The sequence below is a fragment of the Chlamydomonas reinhardtii genome, chromosome 10 (genome assembly GCF_000002595.2).
Source record: "Chlamydomonas reinhardtii strain CC-503 cw92 mt+ chromosome 10, whole genome shotgun sequence".
In the NCBI taxonomy this organism is placed as follows: Eukaryota; Viridiplantae; Chlorophyta; class Chlorophyceae; order Chlamydomonadales; family Chlamydomonadaceae; genus Chlamydomonas; species Chlamydomonas reinhardtii.
In genome coordinates this window covers 3,520,940-3,536,693 of record NC_057013.1, presented here as the reverse complement: position 1 = coordinate 3,536,693, position 15,754 = coordinate 3,520,940, and the positions used below count along the sequence as shown (strand labels likewise).

At 59.7% G+C, this 15,754-nt stretch overlaps 3 protein-coding genes across 6 annotated transcripts; all 3 read right to left on the bottom strand.

Moving 5' to 3' along the window:
* Positions 1-1,629: 1,629 nt before the first annotated feature.
* CHLRE_10g445201v5 (uncharacterized protein) lies at positions 1,630-5,281 on the bottom strand. Of its 3 annotated transcripts, XM_043066864.1 has the most exons (2): positions 5,211-5,281; positions 2,390-4,675 (listed from the first exon to the last, which is right to left on the bottom strand). In XM_043066864.1, exon 2 carries the CDS (start codon positions 4,669-4,671, stop codon positions 4,363-4,365), a length of 309 nt encoding a protein of 102 aa, XP_042920261.1. In that variant the 5' UTR covers positions 4,672-4,675; positions 5,211-5,281; the 3' UTR covers positions 2,390-4,362. The 3 variants fall into 3 exon arrangements, with proteins under 3 accessions (XP_042920263.1, XP_042920261.1, XP_042920262.1); XM_043066866.1 differs by lacking the exon at positions 5,211-5,281 and having other exon boundaries at positions 1,630-4,711; XM_043066865.1 differs by lacking the exon at positions 5,211-5,281 and having other exon boundaries at positions 2,390-4,711.
* Positions 5,282-5,459: 178 nt separating this feature from the next.
* On the bottom strand, positions 5,460-8,831 carry CHLRE_10g445177v5 (uncharacterized protein). Of its 2 annotated transcripts, none has more exons than XM_043066862.1 (2): positions 8,710-8,831; positions 5,460-8,598 (listed from the first exon to the last, which is right to left on the bottom strand). In XM_043066862.1, the coding sequence occupies exons 1-2, from the start codon at positions 8,753-8,755 to the stop codon at positions 8,414-8,416; spliced, it is 231 nt and encodes a 76-aa protein (XP_042920260.1). In that variant the 5' UTR covers positions 8,756-8,831; the 3' UTR covers positions 5,460-8,413. The 2 variants fall into 2 exon arrangements, with proteins under 2 accessions (XP_042920260.1, XP_042920259.1); XM_043066863.1 differs by having other exon boundaries at positions 6,053-8,598.
* A 4,828-nt stretch (positions 8,832-13,659) lies between these two features.
* Positions 13,660-15,531, bottom strand: CHLRE_10g445151v5 (uncharacterized protein). The gene is made up of 4 exons (XM_043066860.1): positions 15,312-15,531; positions 14,999-15,232; positions 14,672-14,816; positions 13,660-14,028 (listed from the first exon to the last, which is right to left on the bottom strand). The coding sequence occupies exons 1-3, from the start codon at positions 15,435-15,437 to the stop codon at positions 14,754-14,756; spliced, it is 423 nt and encodes a 140-aa protein (XP_042920258.1). The 5' UTR covers positions 15,438-15,531; the 3' UTR covers positions 13,660-14,028; positions 14,672-14,753.
* Positions 15,532-15,754: the final 223 nt, after the last annotated feature.

The window sequence follows — 15,754 nt, the reverse complement described above, 5'->3', positions numbered from 1 at the left end:
ACGAAGCACTCAATGCCATCCCCTCCGAGTCCCGCCACATCGGCTTTATTCTTATCCACGGTGGCCACGCCCGAACTATGAAACATGCAAACGGCCGCTGGTGGCTGCACGACTCCAATGCACCACGCGCCATCCCCCTCACGAACGCCGACACTGCACAGCCAGGCTACTACCGGTGGGCGGACCTGGGGCGCGGCCTCACCCTAACCCTCACTTACACCCGACACCCCGAAGTATCAACCAACTTCAACATCCGGGACATCCCGCCAATTAGGCCCCCCACCACCCGCATCACCCTCTCACACGAGGGCATCCGCATCACCCCTGTCCGCACCAATGAGGTAAACCGCCAGCACGCAGGCACCAAACGCACACGCGCTCCAAACAGCAATGGTGCCTCCACCGCAAACAAAAGCGGCCCCACATCCGCAGCCCTCGCACATGACCTCCCCATCAACCCTGCCGTCGCCCCCCCCTGCCGGCCCCAAGACCACAAACTCCCCTAGCCCGCCTACGAGCGCCAACCCAGGCCCAGCCTGTCAAACCAAAACTGCGACACGCACTGTACCCAAACCAGTGGGCCCCACAAAGCGCCCCGCCAGGCGTACGCCCAACCCCACCCCTAAACTCCGCAAACTCGCCACTGGCACCCCCAGCGCACCACCACCAGCCAAGAGACTCCACCAGACCACCATAGCAACAGCGCACAAAAGAAGACACACGGCCACACTCCAAAACACACCCAGCGAACCCGCAGACGGCCAAGCCCAGGCCAGCCCCTCCCCACCCCCCGACGGACGCATCTCCATCCTCACCCTCAACACCAGAGAACTGTTGAGCCACCATGAAAGCATCCTCCACACGGTCACCACACGCACCCCCGACATCCTCTTCCTCACCGAAACCAAAATTCCCACCCGCCTCCACTACAGCATGGGCAGCGCGAAAAAGGGCCTCTCCTCGCACTACCAAACTTACACCAGCAACGCACCCTACAACCCACGAGAGGGAACCCGCCCCCATGCCGGCGTCATGGTCGGTGTCACCCACCGCTTTAGCCACCCGTCCGGCACCACGGACATGAATGCACACAACACAGACGCACGCCTGGCAGGCCACGTCTGCCACATACGCATTGCACCACCACACAGCACGCCAGTACACGCCATCGGCATATACGCCCCCAGCGACGACGCCACCCGCGCTGCAATCTACAAATACTGCACCGACCAAGCCGCCAAAACGACAGCCGCTAAAGAGCATCTCCTTATGGGAGGCGACTGGAACGCAGTGCTGTTCCCCTCCGACCGCAGCACGGGCGAGCTGAACGCTACGGACCGCGCCCACATTGCCTTCGCCACCTCTGCGGGCCTGCACCCACTCACACCGCCCACACACGACCACCCCCGGCCCCACACATACCTACAAGACCAAGCCACGGCACCGCACATGAGCCGCATTGACGACCTACTAGTAAGCCACCACACACACGCCATCATCACTACAACAGGAGGTGGACAGGAAGCGGTGCATGAATGCGGTGATGCCCTCGACCACCGTGCCCTCCTCTCCAGCGTCCCCCTCGCTGCCCTCCGCCTCTACCCCTTCCCCACGACAACTGCCGCCCCCTCCGATCCTGACGCATGGGTAAACTACCATCCACCAACCAAAGACCAACGCGAGAAAGCGCGCATCAAGATGGAGGAAACCATTGGACAAGAGATCGCCGACCTACTGAACACGCTACACCCCGCACACTTCGCCATCACCAATAAGCTATACCCTGCCGGCCTCACCCCTGCCCAAGCCGAACGGAACACCCAAAGCCCTGCGGAGTTCCGCGCCCTTCCCGAAGTTAGTGCTGCCAACACCACGTCCATCAGCAACACACTCGAAACCATCCTCCAAAAGTGCCTGGACGTTCTCAAAACCTACTGCGACAAGAAACCGCCGCGCGCCAGCACTACAAGCCCACGACACCACACGTCAAAAACAGTGACGCGCCTCCTGACTGCCACCAGCAAGCTCAAAGAACGACTCACAGCCGCCCTTACTGTCACAAACGCAGCGGGCGCCACCCCACCCACCACCCCACCTCACCCCGCCCCGACGCCCCCACCCAACACCACCAGCCCCACACCTGCCCCGACCCCCGCAGAAGCCGACACACCCACCGCCATCCGGAGTCAACTACTCAACGCACGCACCCTCCTCCGTGCCGCAAAAAAGGAAGCAAGGAAACTCAACACCAAACGGGCAGCCCGCGCCTTCCGACGACTGGTTGCAACACAGCCAAAGCGCGCACACCAGAAGATCTTCGATGAAACGGACCAGCCACGCGGCACGCCCGCCCTCGCCGACCCCACCACCAAAGAAGTCCACACCGCACCCGAGAAAATCCTGAGCAGCATCCACCAGCACTTCACCGCTCAACTCCTCCCAATCAATGGCCCCCGCACAGGACACTATGACATACCCCACAGCGAGAAACAGTACCCCTGGAGCCGGCCCGACGCACCTGATCGTATGCCGGCCCTATCCAAGCCAACCGACGCACCCGCCACCCTACTGCCCGGCATAGCCGACAGCACAACATTCTTTGGCTGCGTCAACCACCTGTCCCGCCGCAAGGCCCCGGGGCCCGATGGAATACCCAACGAACTCCTCCAGACAATACCAACCAGCCTGCAGACAGCCATACACCAACTCATGACCCTCATGTGGGTAAAAGCGCACATCCCCACACACTGGACACAGTCCGAAACCGTCCTCCTACCCAAGAAGGGAGACCCCCTGCTGATACAGAATAAGCGGCCTATCGCGCTGGCCAACACCCTCTACAAGCTGTACACCTCTCTCATCACCGTAAACGCTGCCCTGTTTAGCGAACAAGCCCACATCTTCACGGAGTCACAAGAAGGTTTTCTCAGAGGCCGCAATACCGAACGGCAAGTCCAAAACCTACTCCACACAATAGAGGACGCCGCCACCACCGGACGCGACCTCTTCCTACTGTACATTGACTTCACCTCCGCATTTAACACGATCGACCATGACAAACTGCTCATCGTCATGCACGATCTAGGCTACCCCACCGACCTGATTGAGGTGGTACGGGACCTCTACGGCAAGGCAGCCACCAGCGTTCGCACTGAGCACGGCACCACGCCCCCCATCCCCATCCAACGAGGCACAGTGCAGGGTGACGTCCTATCACCCCTACTGTTCATCATCTTTATTGAACCGCTGCTCCGGTGGCTACACGTTGGCGGGCGCGGGTACCAATACGGATGCCTCACCAAAGCCGAAAACGACAAACATAACCTCAGCTCCGGCGCCTTCGCTGATGACCTGGTCACAGCCACAACCCAAATCTCAAATCTACGAATCCAAGTTGAAAAAATTGAGAAATACGCAGCATGGGGCGGTTTGAAGGTCAACGTCTCCAAATGCCAACTACAAGGCATACTCCACGGCCGCGCGCGCGCCGACCCCACCCTTGGCGGCCCCCGCAGCAAGCCCCACCAGGCAGCGCTCGCCCGGATGCTAGAAGGCCAAATCCGCATAGATGGCACCGCTATCCCATACAAGCCCCCGCATGAATCCTACAAATACCTCGGCATCCACATCACCCCTACCCTAGACTGGAGCGCACAAGTACAGTACATCCGGGAAAAGATTAAGAAGCGAGGGCAACGCATCGCCACATCACTTGCCACACCAGACCAAAAGCTCCGAATGATACAATTTACCATCCACCCAGCAGTGGCCTACAGCCTCCCATTCATGCCGTACAGCACACATGACGTCACCAGCCTCGACTCCCTGATTGCCAGCACCGCCAAAATGTGCTACGGCCTGAAACGAGGCTTCCCCACCCGCGCTATTCTCCAACCCACCAACGCCCTTGGCCTGGGCGTAGGCAGCATCCGCGAGCTGTATGTCCGCCGCGCCGGCAAGGCTCTCGTCCAGGCCCTGAACGATGGAGGCAGGCTGGGCGCCGTCACCCGCGCCATGCTCCACCTGCAACACAGCGTGGCACAGAAGATACCCGCAGATCAGCTCCGCACACAATGCCGCTTCTATACCAGCCTGCGACAGCTGTCGCTGATCACAGACGCGGGCCTGGAGCTGACCCAACAGGGCAGCGCATACCACACTACACTACACGGTTTGTCGGCCCTCCTTGCACGCACCGTGCCGCCAGGCGCCGACGCGGAACAGGCCCTGCCCTTCCGATTGATTCAACCCCTCCTTGAACTCACCAGCGACTTCCGCGAGCTCCTCACTCCGGACCGCACCTGCGTCATCGATGCCAACACTCTAAGAAACACATGGCCGAGGGCCCAAAGGCGGCACAGGCTAGCCCTCAACCGTCTCACTCTCGCACTCCACGCTGAAACCCGAGCTCGCGCCAAAACCCACAACAGCACCGCTCCCCTCACCGCTGCCCAGCGCACTCTTCCAGATGGACACACCTTCACTGGCCTCCACACGGCCCACACCGCACCTGCCGCCGTCGACTGGGGCACGCTTAACCGCTTCCTCCGCCAGCGCGCCCCCGCCACCGGACAGACTGCCAACGCCGGAGAAACCGCCGCGGCCACCACCGCCGCCGCCACCACCGCGGCGGCCGAGCCTGAGGAGGAACACCACGCCGGCGAGAACCATGCACCTGCACAAACACGCCGGCCAGGCACACAGCAACGTAAGCGGGCTTGCATTAAGATGGTCAGGGAACCTGAAGGTCGTGGATCACCACCTGCTGATGCGCCCGCAGCATTTGATTGGGACCCATCGCTCGACCCGCTTACAGAAGCACACTGCGCAGACCTGATCCATACCGCCCCTAGCCTCCTCGGCAAATCCAAGCCCCAAAACCCCGCGGCACACCTCAGAGGCCTGCTCCTCGGCCCCACACCCCCAGCCACATTCACACACCGACACAAGCTCAGTCAGGAGGAGCAAGACGCGTACCTAGCCGCCACGTCCGACACATGGAAGCACTTCAGCGAAACCTACCGCACCAAAGCCCTAACCACCACCAACACCCTATACGGGCAACAGGAGCGAGTACAACAAGTGATAGCGCACACCACCAGCAAAGGCGCGCCCTTTTACCGAGTCCAGTGGGAACCCACCGTCATCACCCCCGGCTCCCTCACCCTCTACGCCCGCAACCGCTACCGCCCCAAACCCGGCGGCCTTACCTGGCTCCTCACCCCAGGTAACGAACCTCGCGTCCTTGTGGAATGGGAAGACTTGGAAGAACCCGCCGCTATCCTGGATGCACAAGACAACAAGCAGGAACTCCTAGACGCCCTTAACGCCCGCCTCGCCGTCCCCCTGGGCCCCCGCCCGCCACCCCCCGCTACGGACACCCACCTCAACCACGACCAGCGACAGGGCCGCTGGACAGACGCCAGCAATGACACAGCACGAGGGCAGCGCACCCTGCGCCACTACGTAGATATCAACGTTGAGCCCTGCAACCCTAGCCGAGACATCCACCCCACGCAAGCATACACCGTCCAGCTCGGTACAGTCCTCGACCCCGGCTCCCCGGCATGCGGCACCCACCTGGCGCATGTCTACGACCCCCGCGGACGGTGCATAGGCACCATCAGCGCAGAGCGGCTCAGCCTCCTGTGGCAACGCTACCAGCATGCACAAACAACCTGGCCCGAAGTGCACGCCAAGCACGATCAGGGCAGAGGCTTTGCGGCCGCCATCGCCCGCCTGCTCCTCCGATACAAACCCGGGGGCGGCTCCAAATCCCACCCTGTTACTGAAAAAGGCGAACGCATGCTGTGTGAAGGGCTGACGCAAACCCTGCACACAGCAATAGGCAGCACAACGGAGCTCTTCGCATCACCCCTCAACGTCTCGGACGCCGCCACCACCTACTACACACTGTACGAAGAAGACATGCTCTTTGGGGCCAACTATGATGCGTACTCACAGCCGTGGGATGGAGTTGCTGTCGCCTGCCCCGAACCCAACACCGAAGACGGAGCTCACGCAGTCCGTTGGGCACTAGCATGGGCCGAACACACCGAAACCCTTACAAACACCCGCAACCCGCCAACCACTGCCACGCTGCTCATCCTCCCCACCCAACGCAACGCGCCATACACACGATACCTCGCCCACCCCAGAGTTACACTCCTTGGCAGCATCTCCGCCACAACAACACACGCCCTTCTCGGCCAGATCCACAACGACACAGGCATCACCCTAAAACACGACCTAGTGCTAGTCAGCAATACACCCGGAGCCCAACTCGCCCAGCCCATACGCGACGCCCTAGGCACATCCCTATACCTCTCGGGCATGCCCGTCGACCCGCAGCCCCAACTCACGTGGGCCCACACGCGATGGGTAACCAAGCAAGTTCGCCGGATGACCCGCACCCGTCCGGCGGCACCCCGGGTAACACCCCCTCCCGTACCGGCCACGCCAGCCACCCTGGCCCCCTTCGCGGCCACCCAGCCCCTCCGCCTCAATCCCTATGAAGGCTTCTACACCGATGGCTCAGTGCAGAAGGACGCCCTCGGTCAGCCCAGCGCGTGGGGGGCCGCAGCGATTGATGCCCGCACGCTGCGCTGCTATCAAATCGACGTCAACCCTGGGCAACACGGCTGTAACACCATCACACGCTGCGAGCTCTCGGCCATACACCAAGTGCTCAAGCTAGACGAAGTGCAAGCGCTCCCCGAAGTCACAGTATACACTGACTCCGCTGCGTCGCTGTTCCTCATCCGCAAAACAATCAACCAGCCCCAACTCCTCACCTTCAGCAAACACAAAGCGCTGCTGGATAACATCCTCGCGCTCCTGAAACGCCGCTCCCACGCCGGCCGCCGGACTAATCTCCTCAAGGTCAAAGCACATTCAGGGATTGCGCACAATGAACTCGCAGATCAGGCGGCGGTGAAAACCGCCAAGGGAGAACAGATGCCCGGGGCCGAGTGGCTGGTCGAGGAATCCGATAACGACCCGCGTAGCCAATACTACTGGATACGTAAAACTATGAAACCGACTGTGGAAGGGGTGCCACGAGAGAAGAACGAAGGGCACTACGCGCATGACCTCAACCGCGGCATCGCCACGCTCGCGGCCCCGCACATCGCTCAAGGCCACACCCGCGAAACCCTCTACACTGGCTTCGTTGCCAACGCCATCCCAGACCTGGATATCAAATCCAGCACCCGAACCATGAACCTGCAATCAGGCCGGCACCGCAAGGCCAAACGCTGCATGGACTATCTGTACGGGCAGCTGTGGAACAATAAACTCGCGGCCCGTTTCGGCCGCACAGTCACAGGCCGCCGAGCCCCCCGCGCTGGCCCCGATACCCCCGCCCCATGCCCACTCTGTCGCGGACCCGACTCCGGTGGCCATATACTGGGAGGCTGCCACAACCCCCAACTCCGTGCAATGTACATAAAACGACACAACATTGCAGTCCAGACCATCGCACGAGCCATCTCCCGTGGTGACTGCGGCGGCTGCTACATGGTAATGGACGCCACGTCTAAAGCCGATCTGCCAGACTACGCGGCTGACAACCGCCTGCCGCCGTGGCTGCTCCCCGACCAGGAGGGCAAACCAGCAGGACGCCACCTACATTACCGCCCCGACATCCTACTAATCCCTTCCATCTCCCTCGCCGCAGCCCTAAACCCAGACTTTGTCGTGTTTCCCAGCGAACGCGACACCATCCACATCATCGAAGCAGGATACACCGCCGACACGAACCACGCCGCCAAGCAACACGAAAAAGCACAACAGCACCAGGCACTTGCAGCCGACCTGCGGGAAGCGGGATGGAAAGTGCAATACACCCCGCAGAGCGCAATCAGCCTCGGATTTGCAGGCACAATCCGCAAGGACCTCCATCCCCTCCTCACCTCCCTGGGCGTCACTTCCCACAAAGCCAGGCAGTGCTGCGACACCCTACACGACCACGCAGTCGCCACCCTCAACCACATTGTCTTGACCAGACGGCGTCTCGAACGGGGACTGCCACCTGGCGACCCGGGCGGGACGTAACATCCTGGCGGGATGCAGGCCTGGCCTGCACGCCCGCCTTCACATGCTCGGTAGTGGGGGCGTACAGGAGGCGGGCCTGGCCCACCTCCTCATCTCCCCCCACTCCCTTAATTCACACCACTTGCCTACGGCAGGGTGTCTCTATTTCTATTTCTATTTCTAAAAGTCGCCAGTTTCGTGGCGTCGGTTCCTCCATTTGCCTATCATCATATAGTTGGTCCCAAGTGACCTCACAAAAGCTGCCTTGAAGTGGGGGTAGCCCGAATCCTAACGAAATGCGGACCCGGCAAACATCTCCACATGCCCACCCAGGCGCAAGGTATGGCCCCCGTGCACTGCCAGGGAGCTCCTAGCACGCCTATATGGACACATGTCCGAAAGAACTAGGGCTGGGCATTTTTGCAGCCGCCGCGCGGACGCTGGGCCCGTCCGTGAGCCCTGCGCGTGTGGGGTGGCCGGGCGCCCGGACACCGTGCGGCCCGGCCGTGTCGATTCCTGGCGGCCCAAGCGCCGTTGTAGCATGGAATCTAGGCTGCCCCAGTACTGCGAGCAGGGCAGGCACAGCGCACAGGCTCCAGGGCGCGGAAGCAGCCCATACCGCACCGCAGGAGCCGCCCGCCGTCAGGGCCCCCCATCCACACGAAGCACGCATACCTCCGCATGCGCCCTGTCCACTCCACCCCTCCGCGCATCCCCACATGGCCTGCCAGGCTCTGGGTACTACCTGAAGTGGGACGGCGCCCCTTCAACCAATCCCACGCCCGGGCCGCGATTAGGGATGCACTGCGTTTGTGCTGTGGGCGGCGGCGGGTGACGAATGGCACGGGTGGGTGCGTGTCGGCGGCTGCTGGCTGCCCAGAGCCGACTGCATCGCCATCCGAGGACTCGGCACTAGCCATCTACGCCATTGTGGCATGCGCGGTCAGCCCGGGCAGCCCCTGCCGGCTCCGGGCGCAGCGCGTGGCTTTGCACGCATCCCTGGGCTGGGTGCCGCCTAGCACTCTGGGAAAACAAAGTTACCGGACAATCCAAAAGCTACCGGACATATGACCAGACTTACCGGACAAGTGCCGCACCCTACCGGACAATGCTTGAAACCTACCGGACAATAGTCCCCGGCGCCCCTTACCGGACAATGCAGGCCACGATTTCCCAAATCTTACCGGACAATCAGCACCAGCCACAAGCCGGATCAACTGTACCATATATCCTGCTGTTGTTTGTGTACTGTATTAACTAGTTTTGTGTTGTAACCAATTCTGTTATCTAACCCCACCCCTGGAACGGCATGGAGGTTAGTTCATTCACTGGAATTCTTTCGTGCGGGCGTCTGCTGCATGGGCATTTCGTGAGCCTGACTTCAAGCAGCGGCCCATAGACATAGCATGCTAACTTTCATCAATGTACTAGCTTACTTATACTCAATACACTGCATTTTGTCTCAGAATGAGCTCAGCTCGCTGTTCCAACAGCTGTTCCACTTATGTTGCTCTCCCTCGCTCTGCTCCCCCTTGCTAATTTGCGTTTTGAGCATAAATTAAGGCTAGTTCAAATGCCAGGAGCTGCTTTGCTGGCTTGGGACGCAAATCCTTGCGCTGCTGACAGCTCGTTGACCAGCTCGGTGACGCTGCTCAGACGTCAGCTGAGGCCAGCTATTACGTGAGAGCAACGACTATGCCTCATAGTCTATCAGCTGTGCTTCAATGTTCAACTGAGGAGTCTCGGTCGCTGGCCTCAACAACACCATTCAACATCGCGTTCAGTCAACACCACCCTCGCTCGCCCGGCATGCCATAGTCCACAGGTTAGTCCGCAGGTTAGTCCACAAGTTAGTCAGCAAGTTGGTCCGCAGGTTGACGATGTGATGCGTTGAACCTAGTGGTACCTTGCAATCCAGTGTGCACAGTGTTCAGCTTCTCGCGCTGGGTTGGGGTTGTCTTGTGGGAGCCCCGGCCTACAACACGTGACTGTCTGCTGCCTCCCTTATTAGCGCTGAAGGTGTGCTTACGGCACGGTACCTTAACCCCGTCTCACACACGCCCTGCTAGCCCTGCCCCGCCACAGCTTGCCAACCCCTGTTGTCCCCTCTGGACCATACGGCTGGCCGGCCCGCCGCTACACCTCCAGCATTGTCCTCAGCAACGGTATGGTACGGTGAACATGTGGGCGCACACACATGTACATGTACATGTACAGACGCGCCTTATGTGATAGGCCCCGTGCACTGCCAAGCACTCTGTCCGTGGCTGGCCTTGACGTGCATTGGCACCTGCTGCCCACCTTGTGGCAGACGATTGACTGGGTGTGTCTATGTGTGTGCACGCGTTCATGCAGGCGCAGCCGGTGGAAGCAGAGCTACATACAGGAGCCAGCGTGACACCAGCTGTCTGGCGCTGGAGGTGGAGGCGGGCGCGGCGGTGCCATTCACGCAAGATTTACGAGTGGGTGTCCGTATCTATCAGCTTTGCTTCAATGTTTGTCTTCTCGGTTGTGTTAATGGGAGATGGGTTTAGGGAGTTGCCATAGGTGCAGGGCCGTAGGCGGCTTAGGTTAAGTTCACCCTCGCACGCTGTGTGTGTGTGGGGGGGGGGGGGGGGCCTTCAACAAATGACTGTTTGCTGCCTACCTGCCTGCCTGTAAGGTGTTGCCTACCTTGCCAAGACCTTGACCCCGTGTCACATACCCACCCGCTGCCCTGTCCCGCCACACCTTGGCGCCCACCCCTGCCATTTCCCGTCCCCCAGACTGCTGGCTGACTGCAACTTCGTTCACCTTCACCAGCAACGGTGAGTGTCCGCTACACATGTTGGCTCACACAGACACTGTCTTTGTGCTTCGTTGTGTGTGTTGGTGGGAGTTGGCAGGGTAAGTCGGTGTGAAGCATGACGGAGATGCTGAGGTGGCTGTAAGGTGGTTCCCTGGCAACCCTGCGTGCACAGTGCTCTTGTCTCTTGTACTCTGCCTCCCTGACTTGGGCCGCAATGTCTCTGCCGTTTGTGGAGAAGAGTGACTAGCTGTAACGTATATGTGTGGCCGCGTGCACGCAGGTGCAACCAGGCAACACAGCCAACAAGCAGGCAGTGGAGGCGCAACTAAGGATCCAGCATGGGCAGCAGCTGGTCCAGCACTAGAGGTGGAGGCGGGCATGATGGTGCCAATGACGGAGATTGGTGTGGAACGGAGGTGGGCATCAAGGTTGTCGGATGCGTTGTATCCAGCAGACACGCAAGTGATGGGGCTAGTCATTGTTGCACATTAGAGTTTGCACGCATATATTTAATGTAGATATATCAATGTAGGTTTGATGTAGGTTTAATGTAGATATATCAATGTAGGTTTGATGTAGTGTGCATGAGCGTATGAACTTGTCAACGATCGAGGAGCAGGTGGCCTCAGGTGCGGCTAGATGGATCCCGGAGGACGACGCAGTATTGGGTGGTGTGCAGTGTGCTTTATTGGGTGTGAGGCTTCCAAACGGTTCCTGGAAAGATGCTAAACTTTCCTGTGAAAGGGCTTCATATGCCTGAAAGGGCTTCACTTGCCCGTAGGGACTTCATGCCCCGTGAGTGTGCGGCAAAGCCGAAGGGAGGACGCAAGGGGGGCAAGGTGGAGGAGGAGGTGTACGATGGGGGTGAAAGTGGCACAAGTAGGGAGGAAAGTGGCAGCGACTGAGCTACCGAGCGAGGTGACTGGCGTGGCATGGATTGGGTACGGCTGGCTACCGGACATTGGTGCACTACCTTACCGGACAATGCTTGAAACCCACCGGACAATGCTTGAAACCTACCGGACAATGCTTGAAATCTACCGGACAATCATGCACCACCCTACCGGACATTGGTGCGCGACCTTACCGGACAATGCCTGAAAGCTACCGGACTCTACTTTACCGGACAAATTGTCCCGTTATTAAATCGCATTGTCCGGTAACCGATTAGCCTGAATGTCCGGTAACAGATGACCGTATTGTCCGGTAAGATTAGGGGTGGGTTTTCCCAGAGTGTAGGCGGCGTCCATACGCGGGCTGCTTTGCCAAGTTATGATGATTACGAGTGCTATTCATATATCCAGAGGTGTTTGGGGGGCTGGGGGTAGGAGCGGTATGCACCAGAAGGGCATGACGGCCCTGGAAGCGCACGCAGGGCACTGCCCGGGCACCGTGCCACGGCCCGACCTGGCACGCGTTTATGGCGGTGCTGGCGAGCGCTGTGAGAAATTAGATATACAGTTATATGTGTAATCCATATGTCGCAGTGGGTGAGCTGCATTTGGTCAGGCCTCAGGAGTTGTTTTTGCAATTCTCGCGCGGCCGGCCCGGTCGCGAGCCGCAAGGGGTGAGTCTATCTAAAAGTCGCCAGTTTTGTGGCGTCGGTTCCTCCATTTGCCTATCATCATATAGTTGGTCCCAAGTGACCTCACAAAAGCTGCCTTGAAGTGGGGGTAGCCCGAATCCTAACGAAATGCGGACCCGGCAAACATCTCCACATGCCCACCCAGGCGCAAGGTATGGCCCCCGTGCACTGCCAGGGAGCTAGGGCGGGGTTGGTGGCGGGTCCCAACCGGCACCCGGTTTGGTCGAGGTCGGCCGATGGTGCTGTAAATCGCAGAATAGCATTGAACAAGCATACAAGTAATGTTGGCAAGGCCGGCGGGGCCAGGCGGAGTATTTGAGTTGGGCGGGTGTGCTCAGACATGTCCGCTAGGGCGGGGTTGTGGCGGGTCCCAGCCGGCACCCGGTTTGGTCGAGGTCGGCCGATGGTGCTGTATATCGCAGAATAGCATTGAACAAGCATACAAGTAATGTTGGCAAGGCCGGCGGGGCCAGGCGGAGTATTTGAGTTGGGCGGGTGTGCTCAGACATGTCCGCTAGGGCGGGGTTGGTGGCGGGTCCCAACCGGCACCCGGTTTGGTCGAGGTCGGCCGATGGTGCTGTAAATCGCAGAATAGCATTGAACAAGCATACAAGTAATGTTGGCAAGGCCAGTGCTCGTATCTTCCTTCTTTTCGACAGAAATTTGCCCAAAATAGCCTCCGGCGGAAGAAATTTTTGATTCCTGTGGCCAAAAATCTGTGAAAACGCTTCAGATTTTAAGGGGTCTTTCTGAGAATCACAGAAGACATTTTGGGGCGTTTCTGTCACTTGTCCGGGCCCAAGGCAAGGGTGACTGAGGTTCCCCTAGATAATCTACGGCGTGTCCTGCTGGTACCATGGGGGCACACCACGATAGGTCAGCCTTCTACCAGGGGAGTCATGCCGTGGGTGAGTGAGCATGCTGAGCATGGGTGAGGGCGCTGGGGTTTGGCGTGGGGATGGGCCACGATTTGCCATGGAGCCATGGAGCCGGTGCTTTTTTCACCAACGTAGTGTTAACGTGGCAACAGCAACCTCACCCCGCACTCTGTGACAATGGCACATCCCGTGCGGCGGAAGTTTTTGCTGTGCCGGAGCCGGAACGTGGGCTGGGGGCAACAGCAACCTCACCCCGCACGCTGTAACAATGGCGCATGCCGTGCGGCGGAATATTTTGCTGTGCCGGAGCCGGAACGTGGGCTGGGGGCAACAGCAACCTCACCCCGCACGCTGTAACAATGGCACATCCCAAGCGGGTCCCACTCCAGGAAAAAGCGTGTCCCCAGGGAGGCGCCCACGGGATGGCACCAAAACCCCTTGGTAGATTGTCCTTCATGGAAGCCGCCTCGCATCGCCTCGCATCGCGTCGTCGCTTACTGATGCTTGAAGGACAATCTATCAGGGGGGTTTCACCGCGTGCCGTCCGGGGGGTGCGTTTCCCCAGCCAAACCCGCACGCCGAGGAGGCCAGGAGACGTCGCCCCGAGAAAAATGCAGAGCGGGATACAGACTCCGCCACTTAATGTATATGTTACATGCAATCTGTTGGAGCAATAGCGCTTGACAGCAGGCTAAAACGTGCTCGTCGAGGCTCAAGTCGCGAAGTTGACCAAAGCCAACATCCTGCATAGGCGTTGTTTTGGGGCGTTCTCGATTGCCGTCAACACAGATATATGCATAGGTGTAGTTAGGCTACTGTCTGGCCTGGTATGGCGTGTCCTGGCGAACGCGACATTTAGATGTTCGAGGTCGGCCCCGGCTCGATTCAATGCCCCCGGGTTACTCTAATGACCTTATGTGTGGTATAAGATGCTGTAGGAAAGGTATTGGGCTGGGGACACGACCGGCCCGTAGGGCCGTGCGCGAGTGGGACCCGCTTGGGCACATCCCGTGCGGCGGAATATTTTGCTGCGTTGGAGCCGAAACATGGGCTGGGGGCAACAGCAACCTCACCCCGCACGCTGTAACAATGGCGCATGCCGTGCGGCGGAATATTTTGCTGTGCCGGAGCCGGAACGTGGGCTGGGGGCAACTGCAGCCGCATGTGGCACGCTGCAACAGGACAACCTTGTTTGGCAGTACACCGGATGCTCAGTACCAGCCATGGCGTGCCCCTGGCCCCCCCCCCCCTGGCCTGACACGAACCGTGCATAGGTCGGGGGCAGAGCCCCCGGAAAATTTTTGGGGAACAAAGATGCGGCGGCAGCGGGTTTCTGAAAATCAAAGATGCCTTTTTCCGGAAATCTGTCACTGGCGCCGCACCTGCCTTCTTAAGATACGAGCACTGGGCAAGGCCGGCGGGGCCAGGCGGAGTATTTGAGTTGGGCGGGTGTGCTCAGACATGTCCGCTAGGGCGGGGTTGGTGGCGGGTCCCAGCCGGCACCCGGTTTGGTCGAGGTCGGCCGATGGTGCTGTAAATCGCAGAATAGCATTGAACAAGCATACAAGTAATGTTGGCAAGGCCGGCGGGGCCAGGCGGAGTATTTGAGTTGGGCGGGTGTGCTCAGACATGTCCGCTAGGGCGGGGTTGTGGCGGGACCCCTCCTAACAACGTCAATGACACGAAAGCGTGCCATACAGTACCGTAACACACCTGCCGCACGAACTGCGCCAATATCTTCCGTCCCGTGGCGTTCTTCAGGTAGCCACCATACGCCACAAATGGGTGCGGGTTGGAGGGAAGGGACACTAGGAGCGCAAAGCCAGCAAGCCGCTGCATCCGCAGGCCCTTGAACCCCCGAGCGGCATACGCCTCGACCATGCCGTTGAGGTTGGCTTCGGCGCGCTGAACCCTCCCCCGAGCTCCGCGGTGTAGCTTCCGAATTTCCTGTTCCGACGCATGATGTGAACGAAAGCGTTTAGCTGCGTAACATGGAGCCGAAGCAGGGGGGCAATTCAAAATTTACCTTTCCATCCTCCTCGCTAGACTCCTCGCCAGACTGCTCAAGATCCTCCTCAAGCTCGTCACTAGTCTGAGTGTCATCAGCAGGCGCCGTTCCTGTCTGGCGCGTAACTGTCTTTGCACTGAGCATGACGGGCAACGCGGGTGGCCCCCACTAGTGCCGGGGAGCTATATCATGTGTAGCGGGGTAGTGTATAGTGCATATGTGTACAGGGGCTGCTTACTATGGCCGGCGAGGGGTGCCAAGTGGTAGTGAAGGAGAGTGCCGGGCGCGCGATGGGCAGCGAGCGAAAGCCGGGCAATGGCAGCACGCTTTTGAGGCCCGGGAGAGCTGTGCTGCCATCGCGGTTGATTACAAATTGTTCCTGGGGAGATGCCTAGGTCCCCAGCCCCTAGAGCTTTCGGTCTTTTCTGCCCTCCCCAGCCCGGTGCAAAAAGGTCCCTGGG

Coding starts and splice junctions, on each gene's coding strand:
- CHLRE_10g445151v5 (XM_043066860.1), bottom strand. CDS start 15,437: ATGCTCAGTGCAAAGACAGTTACGCGCCAGACAGGAACGGCGCCTGCT. Junction 15,233..15,311: donor CTAGCGAGGAGGATGGAAAG/GTAAATTTTGAA, acceptor GCGTCGGAACAG/GAAATTCGGAAGCTACACCG. Junction 14,817..14,998: donor TGGCGCAGTTCGTGCGGCAG/GTGTGTTACGGT, acceptor TGCGATTTACAG/CACCATCGGCCGACCTCGAC.
- CHLRE_10g445201v5 (XM_043066864.1), bottom strand. CDS start 4,671: ATGGTTCTCGCCGGCGTGGTGTTCCTCCTCAGGCTCGGCCGCCGCGGT.
- CHLRE_10g445177v5 (XM_043066862.1), bottom strand. CDS start 8,755: ATGTGGGGATGCGCGGAGGGGTGGAGTGGACAGGGCGCATGCGGAG. Junction 8,599..8,709: donor TGGACAGGGCGCATGCGGAG/GTATGCGTGCTT, acceptor CCCTGCTCGCAG/TACTGGGGCAGCCTAGATTC.